Below are 15,203 nucleotides of genomic sequence, written 5' to 3' on the forward strand. Positions count from 1 at the left end.
GAGCCCACACTGGCTCCTTCGCCAATGGGTGCTCGACAATGGCCTTCTGGCCAGGCTTTTCGGGCCAGAGGCTGTCCTCCGGCCAATCCTTGGTCAACCAGAGGGCACAGGCCAGCTGATCGAGCTCTGATCCAACTCCATGGTCAACGAAAGCACCACCGATCATCAGGAATCCAATGGCCGGCATTTGATTCATCGACGTGGCCATCCTGAGGCCGCGCCGGCTCCTGATGTTCTCTTGTCTATAGATGGTGATATGAGCAGATTTGTCTTTTTCTGAGCAACTCCAAGAGACTAGTTAAAACATTTTGTAAAGCTAAATATGGCTATTATTGAGGAAAAAGCTTCTCCAACAGATTGTGCAAATGCCTCTCCAAAATAGCTCGCTGTCCATCCCGGAAATTTCGCTCGCTAGCATTGGCTAGCCAATGTCGCTCGCTATCGTGGCTCTGCGTGCGCTCGGCAGCCCGTTCCCGTGTATGGTCGCCCCTTCCCTCGCGAACGCGCCTCGATCGCACGCTTGACTGGTTATTACATACGCACGCTCCCGGCTGGCCGGAAAGCAGCCATCGGTGCTTCGCTCGTAGCTTCTTCTCTTTGTTTCTTCCACTCGATTCGGAGCAGTGGCATCCATGGTGTGGCCTCTTCGTCTTGTTCCTGTGCAACCACCTCGCTGGCTCCCTGCATGCACGTACGTATGCATGGGCATGGCAGACAGGCATGCAAAGCTGTCTACCGAGAGCTGTCGGTCAAGCAAGCATGCTATGCACGAAGAACGACTGCCGGTGAACAGAGCGACGGAGCCTTGTGGCGGAGAAATTCCTACGCGATGCTATGATCCGAAAAAGTCCACATGACGTGGCAGCTTTGAATATACATAATGAAAAACTTTTACAGAGGCTTTTGGATTGATCTAGTTTTTTTAGGTGGATTCTATTTTAGAGAATAGCTAAATTAGTAAATTTAGAAAATATTTTTAGATAGTCTTGGAGATGCTTTTAGGTGCCATTCACGTAAAGTTTTAATTGGCCCAGAAGAAAAAGGACAGCCCACTAGAAAAAATCTGCCATCAGCAGCCCACGCGGAGGCATGGTTGGCACGGTGCTGGCGCGTTTTTCCTGCTTAATTTGGGTCTGGGCTGTCCGGAACGGTGGAACCGAATTCAGGGCTTGTAGATTGGCCCGGCCCGGCCTATCAGAGGTCTACCGTCTGCATCATTTGTTTCAGGGGAAATTCACGGCCGCGTCGCTTGCACTTGCACGAGCACAGGGGTGGAGCGGATCGCCGCCGAGCACTGCACGACGCTGGGGTGGTCCCCCTCCCTCTTGGCGGATCCCCATCTCTCCGTCTAGTTGGGGGCGGGGAGATCCGAGTCCAGGTGAGGTCTGCTCTGGTCATCTCCGGTGATCCTCCTTCCTCGCCCATCTCCAGGTCCTCGTCAATTCCCTTCGCTGGGCGCTCAGAGATCGGCGCCCTCCTCCCGTCTTCCCACACTTGCGGGTATGCTTCTGCTAATCCTAGTGTAGCAGCGGTTCCTTTCTGTATAGATAGTTCCCGCAACGGTGCCAGCTTTGTTTGATCTTTTCCGTGATTCGGCTCAGCGAAATGGATGGAGATTTGATTTTTCTGATTCAGCCACTTATGATGTATAATTCTACCTTCAAGCATCACAGAAGCCAGAAAACGTTGATGCAATTGGCCATGGCTAAGCTGTAGCATAGCCTTCTTTGGATTTGCCCGCATGAGTTCAGTTTAATTTCAGTTCAGTTCAAGAACGTAACATGGATGGTGGTTGCAAAACCATTTTCTTCTTCAGCGTAAAGCACAAATTGGCAGATGCATTAGTCAACCGTGGGCTTGGTTTTGCTCTCAGTGAATGCTAAATTTCGCCATTCTTTATCTCCATTCAGATCCAGTTACTTGTGGGTTTGGTGCTGCTGCCTTGGTGTTACCATACTGATGTAGTCCAATCCATGATCCATTTAGTAGTACCTTGTCCGACTGGACTTGAAAATGCTGTGTTAAAAATGTCCTCTGTTTTTTTATTATGTGACGCTAAACTGCAAATTACCAGATCAAGGTGTGGATCTGTCTGTTTACCCTTCTGCTGTCATTTGCTCTGCAGGGGCTAACTCGAGTAGTGTCGCTCAATGAATTTCCTCTACCGAACTACGCAGCCTGCAGCACCTGAGCTTCCAAGAATTTCAGAGCAAGATCAACTCAGGGATGCCTTACAAAAGCCGACTACAACACTGGAGAGTCTCATCGCGGACGATTCATACCAGCCCTCCTCCACCCACAGCGAAGATGGTGCTGCTAATAATGGTTCTAGGGATATCAGTGGGGATCCTTCATCTCTAGATTCGAAAAGCCTGGTCCCCAGTGGGACACATGCCGATGTCGCGGAGGATGAAGGATGGATAACAATTCCATGCAGTTCGGTGCTTTTGACTTGCTCGTTTCGTTTTTTGTTATATATCATAAAGGCATAAACACACCGATGCTTTTTATTAATCAGACCTATCTTTCATCAGCCAAGTGATCACTCCTTAGTCCTTATCTCCATCCTTGATCTGCATTGCATAATTAAGGTTATATAGCTTTTTTTTCCTTTACTACTAACTAATTGACCATTAATTGTTTTCAGTGTGGAAGTGTAACCCTAACAGTTACCTGCTAAACACTTTAAGTCCAATAATTTGTTTTCCTTGTGACATGCTACTGGTAGCTTCTTCATGCTAGTAAAACCATCTTAACATCTCAGCGAGTTAGTAACATCTACAATTTTCTTACAGAGGCACTTCCTGAAAGTTTGAATGACATATCAGAAATGGTTCAGTTGCAGACTCTGGACCGTTCCTTCCTTTTCCCTGGTAAATGTGTTTTCCTTGTGACTTTAGTACAAGTTTCTGGTTCTATTGCATCTTAGTTATTACATATTTTCTGGAATTGACTTGGTTCAGTTATCAGGCGAGCAGGTCCATATACTGGTGTGCCTGTCAGCTTCTAAGCAAGATGTACAGGTTATATCCCCCTTTAGAATTGCTGCAGTGATGTCTAAGAATGGAAATTCTTTGCAAAACTCTACAAATAAATCTAGCCCTGTCAGTGCAAATGGTCATGATAATGGAGCAGCTGGAGAAAGTGGCTATCAGGATGTTGAACTCAATGGTGAAGCCTCTCCTTCAGAACATGATATTTTGGAGACTCAATCTCTCCTTCAGATGGAGGACCATAAGCAGCAGATCGAACATGTCTTGCGAAGATTTAGGGAATCCAATTTTTTTGTCCGGATTGCGGAGTCAGATGAGCCTCTCTGGTCCAAGAAAAGAGTAACTTCAGCTACGACGGCAGATAAACGATCAGATAACCAGGGAAATAGTAAGAGCTCAAAGAGTAATGTTTACAATACCATTTCTGATAAAGGGATTTTTGATGGTAGCACATCTGGGGGAGTCGCTCGAGATGTTGTCAAGTGTTATTCTCTGCAGAACGGAGACATAGTGGTATGTTTTGAAGGGTTCTTTTTAATTACTGTGTGACATTGTATACTACAACTTCTTGTACTGCATGATCACTGGCCACTAGACATTGATGGGCATTGCATAAATAATAACTGCAAGTTTTGTGCTCCAACCTAAGCTTAGCCAAGCAGCAAGCACCTACTGGAAATTGACTTAAATCTGCTACTAACTCAAATTCAATGTCAATTGTCAATCACCCAATTTAATTTATATTTTTACACTTGTCATTTTGATTTCTTTAGGCAATATTTCCTTTAAATGGCTTTACTAAATGGTGGGAAGTATAAATATCTTCCCAATTAATAAGGGCAAACATGTAAAGAACTTGCCACCTGATGCTATTGTAGACTGGAATGGCACATTTAATCAGTTTTAGCAATTTAGCAGCACTGATCAATCTTACTGATGTGTTCTGGAAACTTTTAAATATCACATTGCCTTCTATAAAGAGTTAAATGCACCATAGGTCCATTAAATTTTGCCTGTGTGTCACCTAGGTCCATGAACTTTGAAAGTACAGTCTATAAACTAATTAGAGTAAATTTCAGAAAACTACACTATAGGTAGAATAAATTTTGCAAAACTACACGACACTTCTTGCAACCAATTTTGCAATACACTTATATTCTCATGCATCACAAAACTACACTTCTTAGAATTAATTCAAAACAGTGTACTTTTTTCACTTCATATTGCAGAACTACACATTTCTTGGTATTCCATATCGTGAAACTGCATTTTTGTTTGGGCTTAAAAATTAAACGCGTAGTTCTGTGATATGTGAAACAACATGAAATGTGTAGTTACGTAGTATGCAATACAGTATTGTAATAGAAGTTCAGTTTGCAATTTTTATTAAAAATGTTAGTTTAGCAATATAGAATGCCAATAGAAGTGTAGTTTTGTTAAATTGATTCTTGTCGTTTTGTGATTGTTTTAGAAACTTATACCTTACTTTAGTTTTCTCAAATTTCTCAATTAATTAAGTCATTTTTGTAAAATCTATGTGAATCCTTCTATGCTACTACATATGGAGTAATACATTAATATATTAGATACAGAGAAAATAATGATTTTTTAAATTAAAAATAAACGTGTATAAGAAGTTAGTGGTGTTACTATTTGGCTATGTTTTTTTTGTTGTAATTCTCGTTGGTTTAAATGCATGCTGATTTAGTAATGATGTTTTCTGGTGGAAGGATGCAGGTTGTTTTGCAAGTGAATGTTGGCATTAACAAATTGGAAGATCCTGTGCTTGAAGTCCTTCAGTTTGAGAAAAGTATATCGAACAATTGTATGCCTCAGAATCTTGTGGATGGACTTTCTGACAGTAATAATGACCCATGTCAGGAGCTGCTTAGTTGGCTGCTCCCTTTAGATCGCACATTACCGCCTCGTTCTTTGGCACCCCCTACTCTCAATCCAAGTGTATCACACAAGCAATCTTATTCTGCTTCTGGTTCTCAAATATTCAATTTCAGAAGTTACTCCATGCCTTCAGCCTCTTCTGTTCAGACACCGAATAATATAAGACCACCACCAATATCTGAAAGTCAAGAATTTATGCCTGAAAAACCTGCAAAAACCCCAGACATTATAAATGATGGGCAGCTTTCATTTAGAGGAGTTCCTTTAGAACCTGAACGGTATTCTGTACGTTGTGGTTTAGAAGGTGTGTATCTACCAGGGAAAAGATGGAGGAGAAAAGTTGAAATCATTCAACCCATTGAGGTTCATTCTTTTGCTGCAAAATGTACTGTGGAGAATCTTCTCTGTGTCACAGTAAAGGTGTGTGGAATATTATCAAAACATCTATTCATTTTTCATTTTGTGAACTAATGTTCCAAAGATAATGTTTATATCATGAATTCCTGTTGCAGAATATTGCTCCTACTCATGCGAAAGATATAGTTGTATTCATTGACGCAATTACTATTGTATTTGAGGAGGCATCCAAAGGAGGTGCTCCTTTGTCATTACCAATTGCTAGTATTGAGGTTGGACATGGTCACAGCTTACCAAATCTAGCACTCAGGTATATGCAAGTTTTCTAATTGATTCTGCTCATGATCTACCTGCTATTACAGCTTTATGTAAAGTTCAAGCACAACATGATTACAAGCAGAAGAAATTTTATTCCCCTTGGAAAATGCTAAAGCTAGCGGCTTAAGATACAAAATAACAACAACAACAACAACAACAACAACAACAACAAAGCCTTTAAGTCCCAAACAAGTTGGGGTGGGCTAGAGTTGAAACCCAGCAGAAACAATCAAGGTTCAGGCACGTGAATAGCTGTTTTCCAAGCACTCCTATCTAAGGCTAAGTCTTTGGGTATATTCCATCCTTTCAAGTCTCCTTTTATTACCTCTACCCAAGTCAACTTCGGTCTTCCTCTGCCTCTCTTCACGTTACTATCCTAGCTTAGGATTCCACTACGCACCGGTGCCTCTAGAGGTCTCCGTTGGACATGTCCAAACCATCTCAACCGGTGTTGGACAAGCTTTTCTTCAATTGGTGCTACCCCTAATCTATCACGTATATCATCGTTCCGAACTCGATCCCTTCTTGTATGACCGCAAATCCAACGTAACATACGCATTTCCACGACACTTATCTATTGAACATGTCGTCTTTTCGTAGGTCAACATTCTGCACCATACAACATAGCAGGTCTAATCGCCGTCCTATAAAACTTGCTTTTTAACTTCTGTGGTACCATTTTGTCACATAGGACACCAGATGCTTGGCGCCACTTCATCCACCCTGCTTTGATTCTATGGCTAACATCTTCATCAATATCCCCGTCTCTCTGTACCATTGATCCTAAATATCGAAAGGTATCCTTCCTAGGCACTACTTGACCTTCCAAACTAATATCTTCCTTCTCCCAAGTAGTAGTGTCGAAGTCACATCTCATATACTCAGTTTTAGTTCTATTGAGCTAAAACCTTTGGACTCTAAAGTCTTCCGCCATAACTCCAGTTTCTGATTCACTCATGTTCGGCTTTCATCAACTAGCACCACATCGTCCGCGAAAAGCATACACCAAGGGATGTCCCCTTATATGTCCCTTGTGACCTCATCCATCACTAAGGCAAACAGATAAGGGCTCAAAGCTGACCCTTGATGTAGTCCTATCCTAATCGAGAAGTCATCCGTGTCTCCATCACTTGTTCGAACACTAGTTACAACATTGTTGTACATGTCCTTAATGAGCCCGACGTACTTCGTTAAGATACAAAATAAGACCATAATTGATCCCCCCCCCCCCCCCCCCCCCCCCCCCCCCCCCCCCCACACACACACACACATGCACACACTTCATTCCCTAAATTTCCACTTTCTGCTTTTAAGAACTCAAAAATTAACTTCTTATGGTGGTGCAGAATTGTGGTTTCTTCAATGGTGGAGGGAACAAAGTCCACAAATGTTGTTTCCATATCCAAGATTCACTTTATTGTCGTGTGCTTGTAATAAAGTGTGTGACAATTGTTTTAAACATTCTACATTATTTCTTATCTTTCTAGGAGGGGCGAGGAGCACTCTTTTATTCTCAAGCCAGCAACTATGTCCTCAAGGGAACGTAAGACCAGCGGTTATGCACCTCCAGCCTTGTCACTCCCAACGATGACCGGTGCTACTTTAAATACTCATACACCAAAGGTTGGTGAGCCATACGCTGATCTAAGCGACCAATATGCTGTACTGGTATCTTATCGCTGCAATTACACAGGTAAGCTATTAAAACAAATAGATTCTTCAAAACAGGAATGGAGTGGATTTTTCTGATTAGCCCTTTTATCTTTGTAGAATCTAAACTTTTTTTCAAGCAAGCAACAAGCTGGCGACCCTCTGCAGCCAGCGATCTTATGATCTCTGTATCATCCGAACTGTCTTTACGAAATCCTAGTCTTGGTGCTCGAGTTCCTCAACTTCCCGTGCAGGTTATTGCAGTATCTCCTCACTTATTTTATGAAAATTCTCCAATTTATCACTATGATAATGATATATCATTTCCTGCAGATACTAACACTCGAAGCTACTAATATGACATCCGAAAACCTTACATTAAATGTCCTTGCTCCTGAAGCATCTGGTTCTTCTTCAGTTGTGTCCTTAAACTCAGCCCCAACCACCCCAAATGGTTCTTTTGATGGTGTTAATGAGTCAGCAAAAAGATCTGGGCTGGGAAAACATGGAATTGGCTTTCGAAGATTGAATTCTGTCCTAGCTACATCTCCAAAAGAAGGTGATAATGGAGGAAATAGAATGAGTAATGCTTCAGGCTGTACTCATCTGTGGTTGCAAAGTGCAGTGCCCCTAGGGTATTGACCCTTAACTGTTTTCACTTACTTAAAAGAGCCAACTCACAACTGAGCTACCTATATTCCAAAACATTGCAGAATGACATTTGGTTGTGATCAATGTTTCTAACAGGTGTGTTCCTCCTCGTTCAAGCACCACTGTCAAACTTGAGCTGCTTCCATTAACAGATGGAATTGTCACACTTGATACACTGCAAATAACCGCAAGGGAGAAAGGTAATATTTTCATTAAAAAAATAAATTTGCAAAGAAGTGCTGATTTGGCAGCTAGATGTAGACTGTTACCAACACAGCAAGTGGTACTTTTGCAGCTAGACATAGAGTGGACACAGATTGTCAATTTTAAGAAAGGAGTTTGTTATTTGCATCATCCTGGCTTGAAGTGACTTGGGAATGTTAATGCAGTGGATTTAGTAGACTACCAAATGTCTTGAATACATTCAGTGCTGTGGCTGGTTCATACCATATATTTTTTATCCTTTTAAGACTTGAGAAGTGATTGTTGTCCTGCAGGCCTTGCTTACGTACCGGAGCATTCCTTGGAGATACATGCCACCTCTGGCATGTCATCAGGAAGGTCATAGGATAGGAGAACATCAAGTATACTGTTGTATATATTGGGGGTCTGGGACTCGGCCTGTCCAAGAGACAACCAGGCCGATCATGTTTTGCTCATTTATATTGGATGGACATAGGCGCTCACCTTGGAGCGAAACTACTCCAGAATCCAGATATTTGATGCCATTATTGTTGTTGTGGTGTTCATTTTGTCATGTTGCTGAGTTGTACCATATGCGGGCTCTGACTCTGATCATAATATACTGGAGAATTAGAAACATGTGTATCCATTGCTCATCTTCATAATAGTATATCAGTTGCTCATGATTTTTAATCTTTGCCGCGCTTCTATTAGATTTGCTAATCTAGATTTGCAACTCAGCCTCTTGAGTGTGGCACGCAGTATTCTTGGCAGGCAATGACCACACAGCTGCCCAGCTGAGTGCGCTTTTGGTCTAAACAGTAGTAGCAGACTCCCAAATCATGGCCTTGGATTGAACCGTAGTCCATCTGTTTCAAATTATAATTCATTCCAACTTGAGTCGAAGCATCTCAAATTCGACCAAATTTATATAATAAAAAAATAACATTTATGATACCAAATTTATATAAGTATCGTTATATTCTTCATTAATTATATTTTTATAGTTCCAACTTGAGTCAAAGCATCTCAAATTCGACCAAATTTATATAATAAAAAAATAACATTTATGATACCAAATTTATATAAGTATCGTTATATTCTTCATTAATTATATTTTTATAGTATACCCCATTTTACGATTATTGTAGTATACTTATTTGATGTCATAACTCTTCGTAATTATCTCTATAATTTTAAATTTGAGATGTTTTGACTCTCCAAAAAAGCTGGAATGACTTATAATTTGGAATTGAAAGAGTAGGAGGCTAAATTACAATAACTGTTACGGCGTGGCTAGCGCCGGGGCAGGGAGGCAGCGGCCTCACGCCGCGCCTGGCAGGGCCGGTAGCCGAGCGTCGCGACTCACAGGCGGTTGCGCACCTGGCAGGGCCGGCAACCGTGCCGCCGTGACTTGCAGGTAGCCGCGCGCGCATCTGGTAGGGCTGGTAATCGAGCGCCACATGCGGGAGCGGAGCCAACGCCACGTGCGGTAGCGAAGCGGAGCGCATCGAGGCGTGCAGGAGTTGATTTTGGTTTTTTTAGGTGAGCGGCACACGTGGTAGTGAGTGGAGTGAGACGTTGGCACAAGTGGTAGTGAGTGGAGCGAGACGTCGGATCTTTTAGACGTTTTATGGTAGCATTATATTGAAAATGTAGTTGAGGAAGGTTACAAAATTACAGGAGGAAAGACGATACACAGGCCTTTCTATAAGTTGATCAACTGTAAGATCGTTTAAAGCAATTGAATTTTAGCATCTTGATTATTTGAATTTGAATTTGAATAAAGGAGCAACACCAATGCACCACGGTAGCAGCGCGGTGCCGCCGCCACCTAGCGCTCGTCTGCACGCCGTTGCACTCCTGCCCGGCCTCGCCCGCCGCGCGACGACGCCGGCGGCGGCGAGGCAGCTCCAAGCGCAGCTCCTCGTCCGGGGCCTCCCTCTCCCCGCCCGCGCCGCCGTCGCCCTCATAGCCTCGGCCCATTCTCCGCGCCACGCCCGCGCCGTCTTCGACAGCGCCGTCCCCGCCGCCTCCGAGAACGTCTACCTCTGGACCGCCACCATCGCCGCTTACGCCAGGCACGCCTCGTCCTCGCCGTCGGCGGCCGAGCAGGCGCTCGCGCTGTTCCGGCTCATGCTTCGGCGCGGCGTCCCTCGCCCGAACGCCTTCACGGCGAGCTCCGTGGTCAGGTGCTGCTCGGCGCTGCGGGCCGTACGAGTGGGGATCCAGGTGCAAGGGTTCTTGTCGAATGCCGGACTCGGACGCGCAGCGCACGTGGGCGCCGCGTTGGTTGACATGTACGGCAACCTTGGCCGGGTGGCGGATGCGAGGAGGGTGTTCGACGAAATGCCTACCACAAGCGTGGTCCTGGGGAATACCATGGTGGCGTGCTACGTCAGGTCAGGGGATGTGGAGGCCGGGCGGGCTGTGTTTGACAGGATGGTGGAAAGGGACCCAATCTCTTGGAACACGCTGATGATGGGGTACTTGCGGCAGGGGGAAGCAGGTGCGGCAAGGGGCTTGTTTGAAGAGATGCTGGACAGGAATGTGAACAGCTGGAACATGGTGATTGCTGCATGCTCGCAGGAGGGGTCGTGGGCTGATGCGGTCGCAGTGTTCAATCGGATGCGCCTCGCAAGGTTCCAACCTGATCCCGCTACGATGGCGGTGCTGATGTCCGCCTGTGCACAGCTTGGTTCTCTGTCAGTTGCAAGTCAGGTGCATGGGATTTTGAGGAAAGGCTGTGTTGAAATGAACTTCCATGTGCTGAATTCATTGATCGACATGTATGCTAAATGTGGTAGTGTCAGCCAAGCTTATTTGTTGTTTGTTGAGACACGTCTAAAGGACACAGTGTCTTACAATGTGATGATCTGTGCTCTTGCACACCATGGACATGGTAGGGATGCACTTCAGATCTTTAATGAGATGGCTGAGGAAGGGTTGCAGCCAGGTGCGGTCACTTTTCTTGGCGTTCTGTCAGCTTGTGCTCATGCTGGACTAGTTCATGATGGAAAGTTATACTTTGAATCTATGAGAACAAATTATGCAATTGAGCAATCCCCGGATCACTATGCGTGCATGGTGGATATCTATGGCCGAGCTGGACTCATTGAGGAAGCATACCAGTTAGCACGGGCGATGCCAATGAAACCACATGCAGGTGTCTGGGGAGCCTTGATCAATGCCTGCAGGAAGCATTGCAATGTTGAAGTTGGTAAGGTTGCAGCGAGAGAGCTCATTGCTATTGAACCTGGGAATCCTGGAACCTATGTACTCCTTGCCAACACGTTGGCTCGTGGTCAGCAATGGGATTTTGTTGAGACTGTGTGGCAGTCAATGAGAGGAAAGGGTATTGAGAAAACGGCAGGGTGCAGTTGGCTTGAAGTGGATAATGTTGTTCATGAGTTCTTGATGGGGGAGTCCAGCCACCCTAATTCCGATGAGATTTACAGTATCCTTGAGCATCTGTATCTGCAACTGACTTAAGTTTGGTCTTTTGCTGTGAAGGAGTCTAGAGGTGATCATTTCTTATGCTGGATGCCTCCATGCATATGCAGTGTCAGGATGTACAAAGAAATTTGTATCTGCCAATTTTAACAAGTAGGAGTCTGAGATGTTGAAGGCTGGGACTTCAAATGTAAACTTCTAGGAGCAGCTGCATCAAGGATGGTTTCATTTCAAAATGACTGAAGATACATGATTATTTCTTGAATTCAGTCTCTGATAGATGCATTTAAACTTCAGAAGTTCGTAGTTTTTCTGGTAACTTTCCTTCACCTTTTTTTTCCTCGATATCTTTTGTGCAGTATTACATTTGTGGCATCTAGCTAGTGATTGTTTTCTGCTGCTGTAAGCAGATACTCTGCCACAGAACTTTACATAGCAAGAGCATGGTATTATTTTTCAGGACATCATGGTTCTCTCTAAAATGTTCAGACATTTTATCCCATGCAGAAATTATATAGCGATGTCTCTCTTTCCAGGTACTACTCCATTACTAGTATGATTCAAGGCATTCTTTTTGGTAGTAAGAGGGAGCACGCCGAGTCCAATTTTTGTATCAGCTCTACCTCCTCTGTGAGATGATCCGCGTCAATGGCATGGGCTGGCAATCGAGCAACTTTGGCATATGCTGAGCAACCAATCTGCAGGATTTTCCATGACCTGATGCCGTGCAAGAGCATGGTTTCCCATGAGTCCATGCAGAGCAGAGCTGAACATCCTGAAGCGGCGAAGCTCCTCCCATCCACTGAAACTCCAGACGATAACATAATGGCCGCAGTCGATTAGTCTTGTTGCCGCAGAAAACTTGGCGTCAACGGCAAATTGACGGCATCAAGGAGGCAGTGGTGACCAGTGGTGCTTGGACCTTTGATGTCAGTGGCCACTGGGCTTCAGATCAATGAAACCACATGCAGGTGTCTAGGGAGCCTTGATCAATGCCTGCAGGAAGCGTTGAAATGTTGAAGTTGGTAAGGTTGCAGCGAGAGAGCTCATTGCTATTGAACCCGGGAATCCTGGAACCAATGTACTCCTTGCCAACACGTTGGCTCGTGGTCAGCAATGGGATTTTGTTGAGACTGTGTGGCAATCAATGAGGAAAGGGTATTGAGAAAATGGCAGGGTCGTTGGTGGGCGCCAAGCACGTCTGGAGAGCTGCCGTTCCGCCCAAGGTGAAATTCTTCTTTTGGCTCGCGTTACACGGTCGCTTGTGGACAGCCGAACGCCGGAAACGCCATGGATTGCAGCAAGAGGTCATCTGCATTCTGTGTCATCAACAAGACGAAACCACCGACCACCTGCTGGCGTCGTGCACCTTCACGCGCGAGATCTGGCACCGCCTGTTGGCGAGAGCAGGTATGCAGCACTTGGGGCCGGGCCATGGATCGTGCTTGTCCGTCTGGTGGCAGCAGACACGATTGGCCGTCCCTGAGATCCTCAAGCGCGGCTTCGACTCGCTCGTCCTACTCGTCTGTTGGGTCGTCTGGAAGGAGCGCAACAGGCGGACATTCGACAATGACGCTAGTTCGCCGGCTCAGGTCTTCGCCATCATCTGTGAGGAGGCCGGCTCCTGGATCGCCGCTGGGTACCAGAGCTTGGCGGCGCTGTTCGCAGCAGTCAGCTAGTGGGCTACGGTGCTGCTACTTAATCGCAAAAAACTTGGTTTCTTAGTTAGAACGCATTTACAGCACCACCGTTTGAGCCGGTGACCTTTGTCAGTGTAACTCCGGTTGGCGGCCACGACACCTCGCCGTCGTACTCCGCCGGTCTGTGTATGGACCCACTCTAACCTCTCTTAATGAAGCACGTGCCAAGCACGCTTTCGAAAAAAAAATGGCAGGGTGCAGTTGGCTTGAAGTGGATAATGTTGTTCATGAGTTCTTGATGGGGGAGTCCAGCCACCCTAATTCTGATGAGATTTACAGTATCTTGAGCATCTGTATCTGCAACTGACTTAAGTTTGGTCTTTTGCTGTAAAAAGGAGTGTAGAGGTGATCATTTCTTATGCTGGATGCCTCCATATGCCGTGTCAGGATGTACAACCATGAAGAAATTCGTATCCATCAATTTTAACTAGGAGTCTGAGATGTTGAAGGCTATGACTTGAAAACTTGAAATGTAAACTTCTTGGAGCAGCTGCATCAAGGATGGTTTCATTTCATAATGACTGAAGACACAGTGCAATGTACTTGAAAATGTCGCAAATAGTGGTATTCTGCAGAATCCATGACACAGAAGGATAAAACCAAGTCAAGGTATGGTGCTGTGATATTGTGTTTATTGTGCCTAATTTATATCAGAACTGCACATTCTTACTAACTTTCTAAAATAAAGCTGCATTGCAGAAAATATTTTATCATTTTTATGAGCAGATCAGCAGACATTGTAGAGAGATTGATAAATAGAGAGTAGCAGATATTCATAACCTGTTTGTGTTTCATATCTTTTGCGATTCAGGTTTCCATTCATCTTTAACTGCTCTCATGAGGTGGAGGTTTAGAACCTGAGTCTCTAGTGGAGCTGACATTTAGAGCTGGTGGATCTTAAGGCAGCATTAACACAGATGGATTCAGTGCTTCAGATTTCTTGATTTTATCTTGGCACAACTATGGAAACCTAAATAGAAGAAAATTTGGCACAAGAAACATGGTTATTTCTTGAATTCAGTCTCTGATAGATGCATTCAAACTTCAGAAGTTCAGAGTTTTTCTGGTAACTTTTCTTCACCTTTTTTCCCTCGATATCTTTTGTGCAGTATCACATTTGTGGCATCTAGCTAGTGGAATATTGTTTTCTGTTGCTATAAGCAGATGCTCTGCAACAGAACTTTGCATAGCAAGAGCATGGTATTATTTTTCAGGACATCATGGTTCTCTCCAAGTGTTCAGACATTGTATCCCATGTAGAAATTACATAGCGATGTCTTTCTTTCCAGGTACTCCATTACTACTATGATTCAAGGCCTTCTTTTTGGTAGTGAGAGGGAGCACGCCGAGTCCAAAGTTTGGTATCAGCTCTACAGCTCTACCTCTACCTCTTCTGTGAGATGATCGGCGTCAATGGCATGGGCTGGCAATCGAGCAACTTTGGCATATGCTAAGCAACCAATCTGCAGGCTTTTCCATGACCTGATGGCTGATGCCGTGCAAGAGCAGGGTTTCCCATGAGTCCAAGTTGCTTGTTCGAAAGCTAATTCGCGTGTAGGCAGCGCTGTCTGTCTACCGTTGACTATATCTATTGGAAAAAGTTTACATAGCCCCCCAACTATTTAGGGTGGACTACTTCACCCCTCAAACTATAAAACCAGATTTTCTATCCTCTGAACTTTCCAAAACCGATCAAATAACCCCTGGGCGGTTTTGGACGGTTGTTTTGCTACAGTGGCTGTGGTTTTGTCTTTTTCTTTTTTTATTTATTTTCACTGAATCTTTGAAAAATCATAGTACATCACCGAAAAATCATAAAATGGAAAATCCAATTTTGTTGGACTCTACATGAGTAGATCTACGCAGTGAACATATAATATTGTATGCTTTAGTACAAAGTTTTTGTTGTAGCTTTATATTTATACTTTTATGTAATTAAATAGAATAATTCATAGCTGCAGCTTCTATGGTCTAATTGTGGTGAAATTTTTATGATGGA

General features: G+C 44.3%; 3 protein-coding genes across 7 annotated transcripts; all 3 read left to right on the forward strand.

Annotated features, from left to right (window-relative positions):
• Positions 1-1,222: 1,222 nt before the first annotated feature.
• LOC136506696 (uncharacterized) lies at positions 1,223-8,690 on the forward strand. 5 transcript variants are annotated; one of them, XR_010771700.1, is made up of 11 exons: positions 1,223-1,500; positions 2,126-2,436; positions 2,796-2,873; positions 2,971-3,506; positions 4,731-5,312; positions 5,405-5,559; positions 7,055-7,260; positions 7,338-7,471; positions 7,551-7,776; positions 7,965-8,068; positions 8,366-8,690. XR_010771700.1 is itself a non-coding variant. In XM_066501592.1 (11 exons), the coding sequence occupies exons 2-11, from the start codon at positions 2,151-2,153 to the stop codon at positions 8,434-8,436; spliced, it is 2,454 nt and encodes an 817-aa protein (XP_066357689.1). In that variant the 5' UTR covers positions 1,223-1,500; positions 2,126-2,150; the 3' UTR covers positions 8,437-8,690. The 5 variants fall into 5 exon arrangements, 3 of the variants coding, with proteins under 3 accessions (XP_066357689.1, XP_066357690.1, XP_066357691.1); XR_010771701.1 differs by lacking the exon at positions 8,366-8,690 and adding an exon at positions 8,164-8,359; XM_066501592.1 differs by having other exon boundaries at positions 7,551-7,852.
• Positions 8,691-9,851: 1,161 nt separating this feature from the next.
• LOC136507488 (pentatricopeptide repeat-containing protein At3g29230-like) lies at positions 9,852-15,164 on the forward strand. The gene is made up of 4 exons (XM_066502197.1): positions 9,852-11,819; positions 12,041-13,813; positions 14,016-14,270; positions 14,494-15,164. Exon 1 carries the CDS (start codon positions 9,852-9,854, stop codon positions 11,541-11,543), a length of 1,692 nt encoding a protein of 563 aa, XP_066358294.1. The 3' UTR covers positions 11,544-11,819; positions 12,041-13,813; positions 14,016-14,270; positions 14,494-15,164.
• Positions 12,674-13,183, forward strand: LOC136507489 (uncharacterized). The gene has a single exon (XM_066502198.1). It carries the CDS (start codon positions 12,674-12,676, stop codon positions 13,181-13,183), a length of 510 nt encoding a protein of 169 aa, XP_066358295.1.
• Positions 15,165-15,203: the final 39 nt, after the last annotated feature.

The sequence above is a fragment of the Miscanthus floridulus genome, chromosome 15, assembly GCF_019320115.1.
Source record: "Miscanthus floridulus cultivar M001 chromosome 15, ASM1932011v1, whole genome shotgun sequence".
NCBI lineage: Eukaryota > Viridiplantae > Streptophyta > Magnoliopsida > Poales > Poaceae > Miscanthus > Miscanthus floridulus.

Bases quoted from the DNA above. Each gene is read 5' to 3' on its own strand.
- LOC136506696 (XM_066501592.1), top strand. From the start codon at position 2,151: ATGAATTTCCTCTACCGAACTACGCAGCCTGCAGCACCTGAGCTTCCA. The intron at 3,507-4,730 runs GTATGTTTTGAA...GGAAGGATGCAG, and splicing joins TGCAGAACGGAGACATAGTG to GTTGTTTTGCAAGTGAATGT. The intron at 8,069-8,365 runs GTAATATTTTCA...GTTGTCCTGCAG, and splicing joins AATAACCGCAAGGGAGAAAG to GCCTTGCTTACGTACCGGAG.
- LOC136507488 (XM_066502197.1), top strand. From the start codon at position 9,852: ATGCACCACGGTAGCAGCGCGGTGCCGCCGCCACCTAGCGCTCGTCTG.
- LOC136507489 (XM_066502198.1), top strand. From the start codon at position 12,674: ATGGCAGGGTCGTTGGTGGGCGCCAAGCACGTCTGGAGAGCTGCCGTT.